Genomic DNA, 18,455 nt, shown 5'->3' on the forward strand with positions numbered 1-18,455 from the left:
ATTTCGTTATTTAATATGCCAACAACAATAAAACAGTTAAATTTATTCCTTAGTCATTAATCGCACATTAAAAGTGTTGGATGTCTTTTGGGCGGGCATTTAACAAAAACACGAGGGAAAAAGATCTTGTGTATTTAGGATTGTGTCAGGACGCCATCTAGAGGTGAGCAGACAGAGGCGGACTCAGCAGTGCGTGGACGTTTTAGATGAGATTTATTATTATTATTATTTATTTATTTATTTTTTTTAACATAGAAATGAGTTCATATGAGTTTCAGATAGACACATTAGGCCTATAGCATATATAAGGCAAGTGTGTGCTCACAACCGGACAGAGGCCTTCATACACATTTACTGAACTCTATTCACACAAAACTCAGAACTCTAAAAAAACACTTTGAGTCTACTTATGTCACAATTTTAACTCTAACTGCCAAAAATCATCGCTATGAGGTAGCGTGGCCGAGCGGTCTAAGGCGCTGGATTAAGGCTCCAGTCTCTTCGGGGGCGTGGGTTCGAATCCCACCGCTGCCAGAAATTTTTTCCTGACGTAACGATATTTTGACACTTTCATTTTAGAAGTCGCCTGTAGCTGGGCGTGATTCCTTTTTCAGGGTGTCTGGACAGCTCTGCCTGCGCTGTCCATTGTAAACCTCTCATGTTTACCTCCCGAGTTGAGCGGGCAGTACCGGGGAAGCTCCGTGCAGCTCCAGGCCTCAAGAAAGACGGGACTTCAGGGTTAAACTCGTTCATTGCTCATTGTGGGGCAAGGGAGCAGAGATGACATTTCCTTGGACAGTACACGCATTTATTTTATTTATTTATTATTAACAGTATTACAGACAATTTGGCCCGAAAGCTTGATGCGCCTTGCTAAAACATTTGAAAAACCACAGTAAAAGTCTTGCCCCTAAAGTCCCCCAAAACCCCTCAAAAAGAGGCAGGGCGTCCGCGCCCTCTATAGGACTGATGATGTAAATACAGCACAGTAAAGCTCGCTCCCGCAGCACCATGAACACATTTCCGGGATTGCGGCGCTGGAGGTGGCCACGTGAAGGCGACACACCGCGGCAGAGAAGAGCCGAACGACCCGGAGGAAGGAACCCTCACCACCTCCACCCACTACACACTCCCGGGCGGGCAGGCTGTTGGCGCCAACCCGGACCCCGGCTCCAGGCTCCAGGCCAACTCTCCTACGCTCCACGGTGACGCTCTGATCGGACCTGCCGCTAACAATCCCTCCTTTGATCCGCCATTGTGCCGTGTGTGGCTGCTGTGGAGCGGCTAGCCCCGTTAGCACGGTCTGTACCGCGGGAGTGTGTGCGCTTTCTCCGCGCCTCGTCCCGAGACCCGAGTGTGCGCAGCCAGGGACAAAAGAGAAGCACACCGCCGCAGAATGGGGGTGAGTACCGGAGTGTGTGCTGGATGTGAGGGCTCAGGCCGGGAGGCGGATGATGCGTGGATGCCTGGTGGTACGGGAGGGACAGGCGGGGACGACGGAGGGACTAGCCCGCGGTGGATGGATGGAGCTAGGCAAGGGGAAGGCGTCTGGCACCGGTGCTGTGGATCTCACCGCATTTTCAGCTCTTAAGCACTGTCTCGCGGATTGAGGCATTCTCCCACGCCAAACCTCGTGTGTATTGTCCACAGTGTTCGTGCGCTGTTCCTGATAAATGTGGAGCTGAGTGTTGGATCACCCAGGCACATCAGCACACTTCCAAAATGAACAGCTGTGACCAGTGTGTTTCGAGATTTCCCTGAGTTTGTGATAGATCTAGTGTACAGTTCTTCGGCCCTTCATCCAAACGCAAGACAATGACAGTGTGATGATCAGAATGGTCGTGTTTGGTTCGTGACGTGTTAGCGTGCTAGCCCTGTTAGCTGTGCCACTTAGGAATGCCTTGTTCCTCATGGCGGGCGCCTGTGATGGATGCGAACCTCATCAAGTACTGAAAGTGGGTCAAGCTATGTGGTACGAACTACTAACTGGGTCTAAAATTAGCCTTTGCATCTTACATTTTGGGGTCTTAAGAACATCAGTGCGTTATGTTTGTTTTCCCAACACAAACAGAATGTCCTTTTTGAGAGTGCACTGTATAACTTTTTGGTGTAGCCACTGTTTTGTTTTCATGGAAGTATTATATGGGTTGTAAAAAGTATCTAAACAATCAAATACTAACTGATACCGAAAGTGGCATCAAAACTAGATACTCATTTAAGCAGGTATTGATACTATAAAAGTCCTATTCACAGGACAGTGATCCTTTCCTGAAGCTTTACAATGATGTTGTTCTGTAGCAGAACAAGTATAAGAGCACATAGACTACTATGGAACCTACCTGCATGAAAGTTCTATTATGTAATGTTGAAAATCACATTCTATTCTCTAAAGAGTTTTTGTTTTTTTTAACTGTCATTGTGGTATCAGAATCAGTATTGAATCTACTCATTAAGCTTGAAGTGAGCTTGGTTTAGATTAGATTGTTCCATAGACAAACTTTATTGATCTACAAGGGAAATGATGTTTCTTCTATGTGCAATATGCTTCCACACATTATGCATAACAGTAGGCTACATATTCTCCTTCTCCATGGTTCCCAGCAGGTGATGTCACCAAGCCAAGTTACAGGTCAGATCTGTTGAGAGGAGGTCATGGTAAGAATGTTAGTGTATCAAAGTATTTTTGAGCAATTAAGCCACAGGTGACTAAAGAAATACATGTTCACTAGAATTATTTGGATAATTTCAGCCCTGGAATTCCAACATCTATTAAAATAAAGGTAAAAGGCAGTTAACATGAAAACTACCGCTTCAAGACATCAGGAGGTGAGACCGAGCATTTTGAGCTTTGGAAATGTAGACAGACTAATAATGCAGGATTACTCAAGCATGTGTGAATGAAAGAAAACACAACTCCAGGTCTGTTTTTGAAGTAACAAAATCCTATGGTTTCTGAACTATGCAAACTGTGGATCAGCACTAGCTCATCGTTCTGTGGTCTCTTTGTGGTCACTCTGCAGTCACTCTGTGGTCACTGTGGTCAGGCCTGTCACAATAACACAACAATAAGTAAATATAGATGCTAAACATAATATTGATAGCAGAATGCTAGTATTTTGACTATTGTAAATATAAATGATAGTTTTACAACAATCAAGAAGCTATTTGCAAAGACAAGTTGAAAAACATGTTGCAAATTTCTCGAAATAGAGTGGTCACACTGTGGTCAGCAGAGAAGTGTTTGAGTTTAAGCCGTTCTCAGACCCAGTGCCAGGCCTGACTTTGACTGTGCTAAACCCCCACGTGCCTCTGCCTCCTGCTGCCCTGGATCACGCTCAGCTCCCTCCTTTTTTAAGTAGTGTAAGACTGGTCAATATGGGGCTGAAAATGGAATCGTGATCTCGTTCCTGTGACAAAATGCTAAAATGGTCTTGTGATGAACTAATGACCATCTGTGAAACAAAGACACTTTGTCCAGCCCCCCCCTCTCTCCTCCCATTAGTCAGCCTTGAGTGACAGGTGGATTTAACTGATTAAGTGAAGCAGATGACTTAAGGTAATATAAAGATGCTACGTTTACAGGAACCGTGATCTGGCATTCTGCATCCTTTGGGTTTTTGTTTGTATTGTGGCTGTGCAGTGGAGTTTTACTGATCGTTAAATACATGATAGATGGAACAATAATTTTTGGGGGTCAGTATTTATGGTGGGTACTTTTTCAACTTCAGATATTTCTGTACTATAAGAAGACTTGAGCTGCAGAAGATTGAATTATGAACTTCTATATCTCATTATAGATGCAAACTAACTGCTCCAGTGTTGAATTCTGTTATTGCAGCAAATTTGTATTTATTGATTTACTGATTTATTTTTAGGCCCGAGCGCCAGAGGCTGGCGAAGGGCCTATTAGTATCGCAAAGCGATGCTCCAAGTGGCCGAAAAATGGAATGGCGCGATGTGACTTCAACAATAAATCACACTTTAAATGTGTTATCGTGACAGACCTTGCAGTGCATCATATTTCAGTGGGTAGTGGCGTTTTAAATTGATACTGGTCTGCTTGGGTCACCTTAATGTTCCACCTGGGTTCTTGTATAAAAGTGCTGTAGTGTAGGGTAGTGCGGGTGTAGTGTACATGTAGGCTGTAGCGGCTGTGAAGATGTAGGGTGTAGCAGGTGTAACGGCTGTGGGGCTGTAGGCTGTAGCGGCTGTGGGGTGTAGCGGCTGTGGAGCTGTAGGATGGTGGGGCTGTAGGGTGTAGCGGCTGTGGAGCTGTAGGATGGTGGGGCTGTAGGGTGTAGCGGTTGTGGAGCTTGGCTGTGGGGCTGTAGGGTGTAGCGGCTGTGGGGCTGTGGGGTGTAGCGGCTGTGGAGCTGTAGGATGGTGGGGCTGTGGGGTGTTGCGGCTGTGGGGCTGTAGGATGGTGGGGCTGTGGGGTGTAGCGGCTGTGGGGCTGTAGGGTGTAGCGGCTGTGGAGCTGTAGGGTGTATCGGCTGTCGGCTGTGGGGCTGTATCGGCTGTGGGGCTGTATCGGCTGTGGGGCTGTAGGGTGTAGCGGCTGTGGGGCTGTGGGGCTGTAGGGTGTAGCGGCTGTGGGGTGTAGCGGCTGTGGAGCTGTAGGATGGTGCGGCTGTGGAGCTGTGGGGCTGTAGGGTGTAGCGGCTGTGGGGCTGTGGGGCTGTAGGGTGTAGCGGCTGTGGGGCTGTGGGGCTGTAGGGCTGAAGGGTGTAGCGGCTGTAGTAGTGGGTGTATATGGAAGGCCTGTGTTGGCTGCTTTGCTCTGATGCAGTGTCCTTGCTGTGGTACATTCATCAGTGTGACCCAGGAGCAGGCTGCAGACACTTTTAGAGCTGCTCTCTGTTCCTCACGGCTTGAGTGGAGCTTTAGGAGCTCCAGGCCTCTCTACACGGGTTACATCAGTTCTGGACTGGTTTTGCTGAAGTTGGGGGGTGGGTATCTGAGTGATTTTTGAAGAATATTGTAATTTTTTTGGATAATCTCAACGACTATTTTAAGTCTGTATTGTATTTATGGAAGTCCCTCGGAAATGTGCTAGAATGTGTCTGTCAATAATACGAGGTATGGGCGATATATCGGTTCCAGTATAGGTATAGGCCATAGACTGTATAAACGGACATACTCACTAGCCTGCCGCTGTGCATCAGATTCGTCTTTTTGAACAGACTCAGGAGAAGAACCTTAAGGATGTTTACACCAACATGTAACATATGGCAAATAAACACATTTTGTCATTATTTTTACAAGAGTGAAGTTAATTTGTGTGTTACTTCAACTCGAGGTAAAAGCTACACGTCGTAGCAGGCCAAATATTGGTTATTGGTAAAATCTATATCTTCCCATCCCTACCTAAATGTCATTGTGTAATCAGTTCTAAAGTACTGACTATGCTCTCCTAACTCTTTTGCTTTTGTAGAGAAAGTCCAACAAGGCCAAGGAGAAGAAGGCGCGGCGTCTGGAGGAGAGGGCCGCCATGGACGCCGTATGCGCCAAAGTGGATGCAGCCAATAAGGTATGTCGCAGAGGGTCATGTGACCCCTGCAGCCTGTTATTGAGAAGGACACACATGCTAGGAAGGCCTCTTCACATTCTAGAAGAGGGGATCTGCTTATGTCTGTCAGGAAATCTCCGAGCTTATGATTCAGAAATGTTGCACCTTATTATTTTGTAGGGACTGGCTTCACAAACTTGTCATATTAAAAAGAGGCTATGATGCAGAATATATATATTTTTAGCTTTCTATCATGTGGTAAGGTTCCCTCATCAGAAACATGGGTGAAGAGCTTTAGATGTATGAATATGAATATTTTAGCGAGCTCTCTCAAAGCCTCTATGTGCTCTCACCCGTGCTCTCACCCGTGCTCTCACCCGTGCTCTCACCCGTGCTCTCACCCGTGCTCTCACCCGTGCTCTCACCCGTGCTCTCACCCGTGCTCTCACCCGTGCTCTCACTTGACTATTCTCCATAAAAGAGAAAATCATAATATAAAACAATTAACGTCTGATGTGATGTGCTGCTGTTTCATTAACGGGATGTACAGTGATTTTGTTGGGATAGTGCTCTGAAAGGGGAGTGACTTAACACGGGGAGCAAAGGGAGGGGAGATTCAAAGAAACATTAAATAAAACATCTTGTATGTTGTTTTAGGCAAATATAGCATTTTCAAAACAATAAAAAGGTAAGATGGTTATGTAAATGTGTTTTTTTTTTTTACAGTTAATATTCCACAGAAGTCAAATAGCCCCCTTTAACCTTACAGCTTAAGGTAGTTTCAACTGACAACAATAACATCTTTGGGGTTGAATAACCACTTTCTGAAGTTATTATGAAAAACTGTTTCTTACTGAAGCTAACAGAGAAGACAGCAAACGTTGTGTCATTTTTAGACTGTGAATAGGTTCAGTAATTACAGAGATATGAACCATAAACCAGATCAACAACTCTGCAATCTGGCACAGCAAACCATACAATACTATTCTAACTAGTCCTCCAGCTTAATTTCACGTGAACCCAACCTATTCCCGAGACCTGTCTTTCTAATAATAATAATAATAATAATAAATACCTGATAAGTGAGTGGATGTCTATAATTAGTGTTGTGTGCACGGCCAAAGGAACACTGCCTGTACTGCTCTTTCTTTCATTATACTCTGTAGTGTGGCATGATTCAGTAACTGTGCAGTTCCTTGCAAACCTGCATAGACTCTTTAACCAAAGTGCCCAAACTCCTCCTCTCCTCCCTTCCCCTCTTGTCTCCTCTCTTCCCTTCCCCTCTTGTCTCCTCCCTTCCCTTCCCCTCTTGTCTCCTCCCTTCCTTTCCCCTCTTGTCTCCTCCCTTCCCTTCCCCTCTCGTCTCCTCCCTCCCCTCTCGTCTCCTCTCTCCCCCTCCCGTCTCCTCCCGCCACCTCCCGTCTCCCCTCTCCCCCTCCCGTCTCCTCCCTGCCCCTCCCGTCTCCTCTCTCCCCCTCCCGTCTCCTCCCTCCCCCCTCCCGCCACCACACTTTGAAACCAGCTTTCATTAACTTTTTCATTTTCTTCAGTTTGTCTTTGTGCATCTCTTCATGTGAACCGTCTTGAAAAGTGCTTTACAACTGTTGTGTTGTTATTAGATGTTTTAATGGTTCTATTCCAAGTACATTGCAGTGTTGTGTTTGAGCTAGAGGGGGGCAGTATGGTTTATCAGGATAGTTTTTGCTTGAGACCAATGTGTATATAAAAGTGTTGTATTAAATGCAATCTTCTGTATGTGTATACTGTATATTGTTGTAGCTGGTTGTGCTCCTGCTTTCAGCTGGAGGACCCCCTGGCTGCCTTCCCTGCCTTCAAGAAGTACGACAGAAACGGGTATGTCCTCTCATACTTGTAGGCCACATCCAGCCTCTGTGCCTCCTCTGACCCCTCTGCTCTCTCTAACCTCCTGCTTCCTCTGCTCCTCCCTCTGTGCCCCCTCTGCTCCCTCCACCACAGGCTGAACCTGCAGATCGAGTGTCGGAGAGTGACCGCTCTGAACCCTCTGTCCGTGGAGTGGGCGTTCGAGCTGACCCGGGCCAACATGCAGACCCTGTAAGAGTTTATACTTTATCCACCTGGAGAACAGTGATATCAAACCAAACTTCATTTATAAAGCACTTCCCATACAGGGCAGGTAACCCAAAGGGCAAAAAAGCGATATCTCAATACAAATTTGTAATAAAACTGGTATTGATACTAGGGCTGGGTATCATTAAGAAGTTGCCAATACTATACATACCTCAATACATAGGCCACGATACACTTCATATAACTTGATACAGTGCACTGACTGAATAAACTACTACTGCTACTACATTTGATTCCATATGAAATATTTCAAATTGATTTGATACGGTTCAATAAAAAATAATGGCTAAATCAAGGCTGTGATACTAAAGTCTTTGTTAAACCACTTCTTATGCAAAGTGAATAAGAAACACACCCATTTAAGCATCAAAACAATGAAAATGTCAAATTTGTTGCTTGTTTAGAGGAAGCAAACTCGTTTATGCAACAAAACCGTAGGGTGTAACAAAATAATTTGGTAAAATATATCAAAAAATCACATTAAACAATAACAATATATTGATTTGACTAAATTTTCAGTCCCTACCCCACCCGCACCCACACTGTGCAGTCCTGCTCCCGCAAAGAATTGTAATTTTCAGTCCCGCTCCCGCTCACAAATCCCGCAAGATGGGACTGTTCGCTTTGTCAAGCTCTATCAAACATGGAGAAGCGTAAATTGTCTAAAATGTGAGCGACAATAGACCACATCCGCAAGTTTAGGCTGCTTAAAGTGTTTCTATTAAGGTCAAATAAAATATCCAGCACAAATGATGTATGATAGACAAACATGAATCATTTGTATATTTGACTTTACACTCATATTTAGTTTACGGCAGTTCACTGCAGTTTATCATCCCACCTGCCTGCTCCCGCATTGTACAGTCCCGGTACTGCCCGCGCCCGCAATGAGCTTTCAAAATGTGTCCCACTCTGCACTGTTTTGCGTTTGGTCCAGGGGGAGTGCAGGGCTCTATTGCACACCCCTAATCGATACTAGATTGTCATTTGGACAAGTGTTCATTCTGGAGGCTGTAAGTGAAGCAGCACAGATGCCACGTGCTAAGAGACCATGGCCTTTCAGACAGTGCAGCAGAAAGAGGACATGGCCCAGACACATACTCACACATTTCTACAGCAGAGAGCGAGCTCTAGAACAACACTGAGTAAAGTGAGGCTAAAGTTTATGTAGTACAGGCAAACCACGCAGTCAAAACAGACAACAAACGTGAAGTCTTTCCCTAAACTACACATATGCACACACACACACAGAGCAGAGGCTGAATGAATCAAGACCAGAAGTGCATTTTCTCCCAACTGTGTGTGCAGTGTAATGAGGAGATAAAAACTACTGTATTTCACCATTCTTTGCTATGTTCAAAGTTCAAATTGTACATTTAGTAAGGTAAGATGAGTGTGTATGCGACAGTATCAAAAACGGAGCTTTCATGAATAAAAGCCACGTTCTATTACTGTTTGACTATTGTTCTGTTTCGCTGTGGGTGTCAGGTACGAGCAGAGTGAGTGGGGCTGGAAGGAGCGGGAGAAGCGCGAGGAGATGAATGACGAGAGGGCGTGGTACCTGCTGGCCCGTGACGCCGCAGACTCCGCCCCCGTGGCCTTCTCACACTTCCGCTTCGACGTGGAGTGTGGAGATGAGGTGCTTTACTGGTGAGGCGGGCTCTGAGTGCAAGAGTTGGGGTCAGGTGTGCCACTGTGAGGGCAGTGCTAACCTCTACTCTGATGTCCACAGTTATGAGGTGCAGCTGGAAAGCAGAGTGCGGAGGAAAGGACTGGGCAAGTTTCTCATCCAGATCCTACAGCTCATCGCCAACAGGTAACACGTCACACTACAAAGTCAATCATGGATATCAGACAGTGCAGTGGTCTGTTGTATTAGAGTTGATCATTAGAATGCTTTAAAGGCCCGTTCACACCAAGGCGTCAAAGCGTCCAGTTTCAATGTAAAGTCTATGTGGACGCGCGACTAGAGCGTCCTGCGTTTTTGCGGCGCGTTTTCGGCGTCAGCGCGGCGCGTCTTGAGCGTTTTGGCGTCAGCGGCCAAGACGCGCGTCCAAGGCGTCAGCATCAAGAAGTTGAAAATGCTGAACTTTTTGCGTCAGACGCGCCGCGTCAACCAATCAGGGACGAGTATCCAGTGACGCAGCGACGTTATTATCAGGAAGCAAGACCCGAGAAACAGAGCGAGAACCACAAACAGGACCGGACCAGGACCAAACCAGGACTAGACCAGGACTAGACCGGGACTAAACAAGGACTAGACCGAGACTAAACAAGGACTAGACCGGGACTAAACCGTGATTAGACCAGGACTAGACCGGGACTAGACCGTGATTAGACCAGGACCAGACCGGTATTAGACCAGGACTAGACCGGGACTGAGCCAGTGTCATTAACGGAGTATAAATATATATACGCCCCAGTCGTCGACCCGATCTCCTCCGTTGATGTTTTATGTCATAAAAACACTCTCTCAGTCTGGTCTGACATTGTTTCGGGAAAAGAGCGGGACCGGGCTCTTGTTTCCAGGGCAACGGACGCGCGTCAAGTATTTTTGTCCCGTTCGTCCACGGCGTCAAAGATGCGCGTCGGGGCCGTCTAAACTCAAATGCAAAGGCGTCCAAATAGCTCAAGGCGTTTTTTGACGCTTTGATGTGAACGGCCCTTAAGGCCCGTTCAGACCAAAGCGTCAAAGCGTCCACTTTCTATGTAAAGTCTATGTGGACGCGCGACTAGAGCGTCCTGCGTTTTTGCAGTGCGTTTTCGGCGTCAGCGCGGCGCGAATCTGGCGTTGACGCGGCGCGTCTTGAGCGTTTTGGCGTCAGCGGCCAAGACGCGCGTCCAAAGCGTCAGCGTCAAGAAGTTGAAAATGCTGAACTTTTCGCGTCAGACGCGCCGCGTCAACCAATCAGGGACGAGTATCCAGTGACGCAGCGACGTTATTATCAGGAAGCAAGAAGAACCAGAACGAGAACCACCAACATGAGCGGAGCATAAATATATACGCCACAATCACCGAGCCGATCGCGAGGACTACACCAGGACCGGACCGGGACTAAACAAGGACTAGACCGGGACTAGACCGTGATTAGACCAGGACTAGACCGGTATTAGACCAGGACTAGACCGGGACTGATTCAGTGTCATTAGCGGAGTATAAATATATATACGCCCCAGTCGTCGACCCGATCTCCTCCGCTGATGTTTTATGTCATAAAAACACTCTCTCGGTCTGGTCTGATATTGTTTCGGGAAAAGACCGGGACCGGGCTCTTGTTTCCAGGGCAACGGACGCGCGTCAAGTATTTTTGTCCCGTTTGTTCACGGCGTCAAAGACGCGCGTCGGGGGCGTCTAAACTCAAATGCAAACGCGTCCAAATAGAGGCGTCAAAGCGTTTTTTGATGCTTTGGTGTGAACGGCCCTTTAGTCTTGTTTTAAGATGAGAGAATATTTCTTTGTCCAACAATGGAGACATTTCAGTGTTGCAACAATAAACAAACTGTTTAATTAGGATAGCAAAACAAAGGTGGCACATGTTGGCGACAGCTGTTTGGACACAGCGCTCACATGAAAGTGCCTGGTCTTGTTTTTTAAGCACACAGATGAAGAAGGTGATGCTGACGGTTTTCAAACATAACCTGGGAGCGTACCAGTTCTTCAGAGAAGCTCTCCAGTGAGTACAGTCTGTTTTCCCCTGTCCCCCTGTCCCCCTATCCCCCGGTCCACTGGTCCACTGGTCCTCTGGTCCTCTGGTCCTCCGGTGCAGTTGAGTCTGAAGTGTCCTGTGTGCAGGTTTGAGATCGATGAGACGTCTCCCAGCATGTCTGGCTGCTGTGGGGATGACTGCTCCTATGAGATCCTGAGCCGGAGAACCAAACACGGGGAGGCGTCGGCCGGCCACACCCACGGTGGCGGGCACTGTGGCGGCTGCTGTCACTGAGGCTCTTCTGATTTGCTCGTCTTATGTCCTCTATGAGTGTGAGGAGTGAGCGTGGACATAGACAGCACTCTGGAGCAGCAGCCTTTGTTTCATGACTTGGTTTAGTCTTTTCTTTTGTCCCAGTTAGGTCTTTAGCTAGTGCTGCTCCTTTCCACCCTCTTCACCCAGACACTTTCAGAGAACACTGGTACAGCTGGGACTGCAGGGCCTGTCCCCACATGGACATGGACATCTGTCCTCATCACTCACTTTACACAAGAAGCTCCATGGATGTGGCTCTGACAGTATTTGTACAAATACATTTTGGGAGATGGTAATAATGGTGTTAAACCTAGCATTATGTCTTAAGTTTGATTTTCAATGGATACAATCAAATGTTGAATCTAAAAGTCAGTACTGGACCAGTGTCCATGTGCCCTGTCTGACCCTGAGCTCCTCACACTGAGGCACACACATGTACAGTCTGTATTTATTGAAAAAATGGCCGCTATCTGTTTGCTTCCGTTTGCAGCCTTCATTTGAAACCTGCTCATTCCTTTGTAAACATTCACTCTCATCATTCCACTCCCCTGGGAATGCCCGCTCTGCCCTCCTCTCTCTCCTCTCCCTCCTCTCCTTCCTCTCCTCTCCCTCCTCTCCCATTGACACATTTCTGGCTCCTTTATTTGGATTGTAAGAGAGGTGTCACAGCCCATGCTGTTGTCCCCAGCTCGTGTGCATGTCCTAAGAGTAAAATCATGACAGACTTTTGATTAGACACAGTGAAAACAGGACTCACGCAGGAGGTGAGGCGGCCGCCCTCCACTGCCCCCTCATGGCGCTCTCAGGATAACGCTCCACTCTCAAACCTCAGCTGTTTTTATTTGAGTTTAAAAGCCTTACACAGTCAATTAGTTGTACATGGAAATTGCCCAATGCCTTTTTAACATGCCTCTGAGCTAAGACAGCTTTTATTTGAGCTCTTTTTAAATGACCAAACAGCTCCTGCGTTGTGTGTATAGTTATTTCGTTGTTGGCCTTGTTGAATCTGAGCTCTTTGTTTTGGAGTCATAAATCCACAAAAGGGATGTTCTGCCTTGTCAGTGTTTGATTTGTTCAAATAAAGGAAAGTTATTTGACTTTTCAAACTGTTTGTAACAACATTTATTTTTATGAACAGTGTTTAGCATCTTTGTAAATATGGGTGTTCACTGCTAAAATGTGTCTATTTTGAAGAATTGTATGCTTCTTCAACACACTCCATTTAGCACTTACAGCCAGCTTTTATAAAAAACCTTCCAAAGCCTACATCTATATAAACTGGATTGTTTTAAATAAAGCATGAGTGAGTGAGTAGAGTAGCCAAAATTGTACTCAAGTAGAAGTACAAAGTAGTGGTCCAAGAAATTACTCAGTATTTCAGAAAACTTGTACTCAAGTAAGAGTAACTTAATGAGTAACTGTTAGGGCATAACACTTGATTTTGTCATTTGAAGAATTAAATATTAAATGTGTAAAATCTGGTATTTTTAAAGGACAGAGACAAAATGAGACAAACCAAATTATATCAAACATTTCATATTGTCACATAAAGCTTTTGTCACTTAGACTTCCAGTGGGAAGAGGAAACCACAACTTTTACTCAAGAAAGAGTACTGTTACTTCAATAAAGTATGCTGTTAGAAAAGTACTCAGAAAAATACTTTTTTTTTTAAGAGGTACTCAAGTAAATGTACTACCCACCTCAGTCAGTTTTTTAATAAAACCTACATCTATTAAGTCCATAGCTTTATTTGAAGCATTTATTCATTCATGGCAGATGTTTTTCTGTTTTTCTAGGGTGATCAGATTTTCAGAATAAACTGGGACATCCCTGGTTTGGGGTAGTTGGTAATAAAATTGGTCATTTTAAACCAGCTTTTCTGGATTTTACCTGAACAATTGACCATGTATGTCTCTCTTTACTATTGGCAGGGATCAAAAAGGTAAAAAATAGGGACACCGGGGACATTTCTTGTACAAAACTGGGACAAATCAGTGGTTTTGCATAAATCTGCTGGGACAGGGACACGGGCCTCAAAACTGTGACTGTCCCGGGGAAATGGGGATGTTTGGTCACAATATCTGTGTCTGGCTCTAGAGAGAAAAGGTACAATAAAATATAAATACTGAGCTATCGGGGACTTCCGGCAAGATGGCGGACTGAGCGGGGGACCTTTCAAAGCTCTGAACAAAGTTCCTCAAAATAGCTATATAAAGAACGGACTTTCTCAACACAAAAGATTGACGCTTAAAATACTTTTAAAAAAAGAGACGTATTTGGACTGAAAAAGTTAAAGAACTATGTCAAAAACCGAAGCGGACAAATGTAACGGATCCGAAAAAGCTAGCGGCGGTCTTGCCCATCACGACTCCGCTGCCATGGAAACCACTTGCGTCGGACCAGAAAAGCGGCAACTTGAATCTCCACCACTCAAAGGTGCTCCGGGCAAAAGGGCAAAACCCAATGAAAACTCATCATTTGAAGCCATAATGTCGGCAATAACTCAGTTGACTGTTCGTTTTGAGAAGCAAGAAGAAGCTTTGAGAGAGAACAGCATCATCGTCAGTAGTCTGGCTAAGTCACTCGAGTTTCACGCCGCTGAGCTAAAAGACTGTAAAGGCCAAGTGTCCGCGCTAGAAAAAAAAGTGGAGATATTGGCAAAGGAAAATCTGGTTTTGCGTCAAACAACAACAGAACAAGAAAGTTACAGCAGGCGCTGGAACTTAAGAATAAAGGGAATGAAAGAAAAGCCGAATGAGAATATACGAGAGGAGGTGGTCAACCTTCTACAGAAAGTGGCACCGGACTGGGCGCGGATCATGGAAGAGGCTGTGGACACTGTTCACCGCATCGGGAGGAAGGAGGAAAAGAGGACGCGCCCGGTAATCATCCAATTCGTGAAGCGACAGCACCGAGATGGCATCTGGAAACTGCCCACGGAATCTACTATCTGTAAAGAGGCCGGGGTTCACTTTACGGAAGATTTAACGGTAGCGGCCAGACAGGCAAGAGAAGTGCTGTGGCCGAAGATTCAAGAAGCGAGAAAAGCTGGCAAGAAGGCGTACTTTCGAGGGCCATTCGGGTTCATAGACGGTCAGAAGATCTAAATGAACATGCAAATGAACACAGGGCATAACATCATTAAAGGGAAAGTTGGTTAAAACTTAGAGGAACAGTTCAAATGTTTAAACGGTTCAACCACACACACACTCATTTACTGTTTATAAAAACTGTTCTTTACCTGGTTGAGGTAAATATCTTGTTTTATTTATGCTTCATTTAAAATCTGAATTTTCGTTTATTTCACTAAATGCAAAAGGTCTTAAAGACAATGTAAAACGTAAAGCTATTTTTCTGTATTGCAAAGGACTTAAAGCACATTGTTTTTTTTTGTTTTTTTTGTTTTTTTTACAAGAGACACACTCCTGTGAAGAGGATGAATCGTTTTGGAGAAACCAGTGGGGAGAGAAGATTTACTTTTCACATGGCACCAGTCGGTCTGGAGGTGTGGCCATTTGCTTACAATGATTCCCAGGAGATGTGGTAACCTCTAAATGTGACAAAAATGGACATTGGCTTATACTCCTTGTTAATTTGGAAGGGTCACTGGCAATTTTATTAAACATTTATGGCTACAATAATTTACAACAAAACAAACAGTTGTTGAATGATATTGCAGACATAATTCATAATTTCAAACGAACCTACAATATAGATTTCACTTTATTAGGTGGGGATTTTAATATTGCACCAGATGAATGGCTTGACAGATCCCCTTCATTCTATAATGACCACCATTATAATGCTGTGTTTAAAGACAGTCAATCTCTTATAGATGTATGGAGAGAAAAAAACCCACATGCTTGTCAATTTACATGGATAAATGGTTATTATCACCTGAAATATTAAATTTCATTAAGACAGCAGAAATAGCTGCAGCTCCTTCAACAGACCACTGTCTAATTAAATTAGTTCTAAAACCTAATTTCAAATCCAGCCACAACAAAAGCTATTGGAAATTTAATTCAGATTTGTTGCTAATCGAAGAATTTGTTAATGAAGTAAAAGTCACATTACAAGAAATTAAGCATGATGATGAACTAGACACTAGCTGTAAAAAAATGGTAATACTTTAAATACAAAGTCAGAAACATCTCTATCAAATTTAGCAAAATCAGAAGTCAAAGTATAAGGGAAAAAGAATATACTTTAGTACATGAGATTAATATGTTATGTAAAAAACATGAACTAACAGAAGAAGAAAAGGCAACTTTTTCAAATTTACAATCCAGTCTCGATGAACTGTTCATCAAAAGGGCACAGGGTGCTTATGTAAGATCCAGAGCAAAATGGATAGAACAAGGTGAAAAAAATACATCCTATTTTTTTCAGTTAGAAAAAACTAGACAGGAAAAAAATTAAGTGAATGTATTAATGATCAATGACATAGAATGTCATCAAGCTAAAGTCATATCTGAAGAAATTTACAAATTCTACTCAAACCTGTACTCATCAACTTACTCACCTGAACTATCTACAGATTTTCTAAACAGTATAAAACAGCACATACCCCAAATTGAAAGGGATTTTAAAATATTATGATGCGGAGATACAACTAAAAGAACTTGATGCAGCTGTTAAACAAATGACTCTAGGAAAGGCCCCAGGCCAAGATGGCTTAACATCCAATTTTTACAAATTTTTCTGGAATGACATAAAACAATTATTGTTTGAAGCATTTAAAGAATGTATAAAGAATAATAACCTAACAACAATGAAACAAGGTGTCATTACACTATTGCCAAAACCTGGAAAAGATAAAAGATATATAGACAACCTTAGACCCATTTCATTATTGAATGTAGACTATAAAATTTTTACTCATATTATGGCAAATAGATTAAAAATTGGAATTGAAGACATTGTCAGTTAAACCCAATCGGGATTTCTAAAAAATAGATCAATTCACAATAATATTCGATTAGTATTGGATTTATTACATTATAATCACCTAATTGAAGACCCAGGGTTAATATTATTTCTTGATTTTTATAAAGCTTTTGATCTTGTAGAACATCCCTTCATATTGAAGTCACAAAAATATTTTGGATTTGGCTCTAAATTTATTAACTTAGTGAGGATGATGTACACTGACATAAGCAGTTCTGTATCCCTTCCTGAGGGCACAACTAAAAGATTTTGGATAAAAAGAGGAGTTAAGCAGGGCTGCCCTTGCTCTCCATATCTTTTCATTCTGATCTCAGAATTATTATCAATATATATAAAACAGCACTGATTTTGAACCTTTAAAAGTATTTGGTAAACCTTTGTATATTACTCAATTAGCTGATGACACTACCATTTTTCTAAAAAATGCAGAACAGATTCCTACAGCAATCAGCAAAGTAGAAATATTCTCTAAAGCATCAGGTTTACGTCTAAACTTTAAAAAACGTGAACTTATGGCCTTGCATGAGCATCCTAATATCAATTTATATGGAATACCTGTGAAAAGTGAAGTTAAATACTTAGGGATAGTATTATCTAAAGACTGGAAAAGAAGAGAACAATTAAACATTGATAACAATATAGTAAAAACTCAGTCTATATTAAATTCCTGGTTACAAAGAGATTTATCGATTTTTGGCAGAATTTTAATCACTAAAAGCGAAGCATTGTCAAGATTAATTTACCCTGCCTTCTCCCTAGCCATACCTAATCATTTAACAACATCCATTAATAAAAGCATTTTCAACTTTATATGGAAAAATAAACATCATTATATAAGAAACTAGAAAAGCAGTCAGAGCGCAGACCTCCGCCAAGGACTACCCCCATTTTTTATATAAATTGCAATAAAATCAGTCTTCTGGATCAGATCCGGATCAGCCTTTGGAATATGAAAGAGGATCCCATTGTCCATCCCTGAATCAAATTTCATGGGGTTTGGTCAATAATTAACCGAGATATTGAGAAACAAAATTTTTGGCCCCATTTACCACAATGTTAACTAAAACTTCAAGATGATCCAGAATCCAGGATTTCTTCCGGATCACCCCCAAAATGAAATCAGTTCTTCCTTTTCACATTTCCAACAAATCCTGAAAAGTTCATCAAAATCATTCCATAACTTTTTGAGTTATGTTGCTAACAGACAAACACAGACAAACAAAAACATAACCTCCTTGGTGGAGGTAAAAATGATGCAGTAAAGCCAATAGCAGACGGTGGTCTAAATGTAGTTGATTTTGAAGCTGTAAATGGAATGCTAAAATTAAAATGGTTGCAAAACTTTATAAATAATATAGACAAGTTCTGGTTTCATATCCCTGCAAAAATTTTCCTAGACTGTGGTGGCATTGAGTATCTGCTCGCCTGTGACTTCTCTACCTCTAAATTACCACTTAAATTATCAACATTCCACCAACAGGTCCTTTTAAATTGGAAAATGGCATACACACACAATTTTACTCCACATAATGTACCTATCTGGAACAACAGATGTATTCTTTCCAAAAGAAAATCTATTTATTATGAGGACTGGGTAAGAAAGGGGATTTGGTCCATTTCACATTTAACAGATTCTAATGGGAACCTTATGGACTATGATAATCTTATGAAGAAATATGATTTACAATGCTCAAAACGGCAATATAATACAGTCATCAAAGCTCTCCCATTAGGATTATTAAATCTAGTTAGTGGCATGTTGAGATATGATAAAATTACACCAAAATTCCCTTTACTCACCATAGATGAATTTGAATTTAAAGACAAAAACTGCTCAAATAAAGTAATAAGGAACATTATTACTAACAAATTGTGTCCTCTCCCATTAAAAATAATTCATGTACTTAAAGACTTTCCAGTTAAT

At 43.0% G+C, this 18,455-nt stretch overlaps 1 protein-coding gene and 1 non-coding gene across 2 annotated transcripts; both read left to right on the forward strand.

Annotated features, from left to right (window-relative positions):
* The first annotated feature begins 452 nt into the window (after positions 1-452).
* trnal-aag (transfer RNA leucine (anticodon AAG)) lies at positions 453-534 on the forward strand. Its single transcript has one exon. It is a non-coding gene; the product is annotated as a tRNA-Leu (tRNA).
* A 472-nt stretch (positions 535-1,006) lies between these two features.
* On the forward strand, positions 1,007-12,686 carry naa40 (N-alpha-acetyltransferase 40, NatD catalytic subunit). Its single transcript, XM_020920453.2, has 8 exons — positions 1,007-1,402; positions 5,435-5,530; positions 7,311-7,363; positions 7,487-7,582; positions 9,107-9,268; positions 9,351-9,434; positions 11,215-11,292; positions 11,412-12,686. Exons 1-8 carry the CDS (start codon positions 1,397-1,399, stop codon positions 11,557-11,559), a joined length of 723 nt encoding a protein of 240 aa, XP_020776112.1. The 5' UTR covers positions 1,007-1,396; the 3' UTR covers positions 11,560-12,686.
* The last annotated feature ends 5,769 nt before the right edge of the window (positions 12,687-18,455 follow it).

The sequence above is a fragment of the Boleophthalmus pectinirostris genome, unplaced genomic scaffold (assembly GCF_026225935.1).
Source record: "Boleophthalmus pectinirostris isolate CB_2022bp ecotype Guang Dong unplaced genomic scaffold, ASM2622593v1 HiC_scaffold_20, whole genome shotgun sequence".
Classification (NCBI taxonomy): domain Eukaryota; kingdom Metazoa; phylum Chordata; class Actinopteri; order Gobiiformes; family Gobiidae; genus Boleophthalmus; species Boleophthalmus pectinirostris.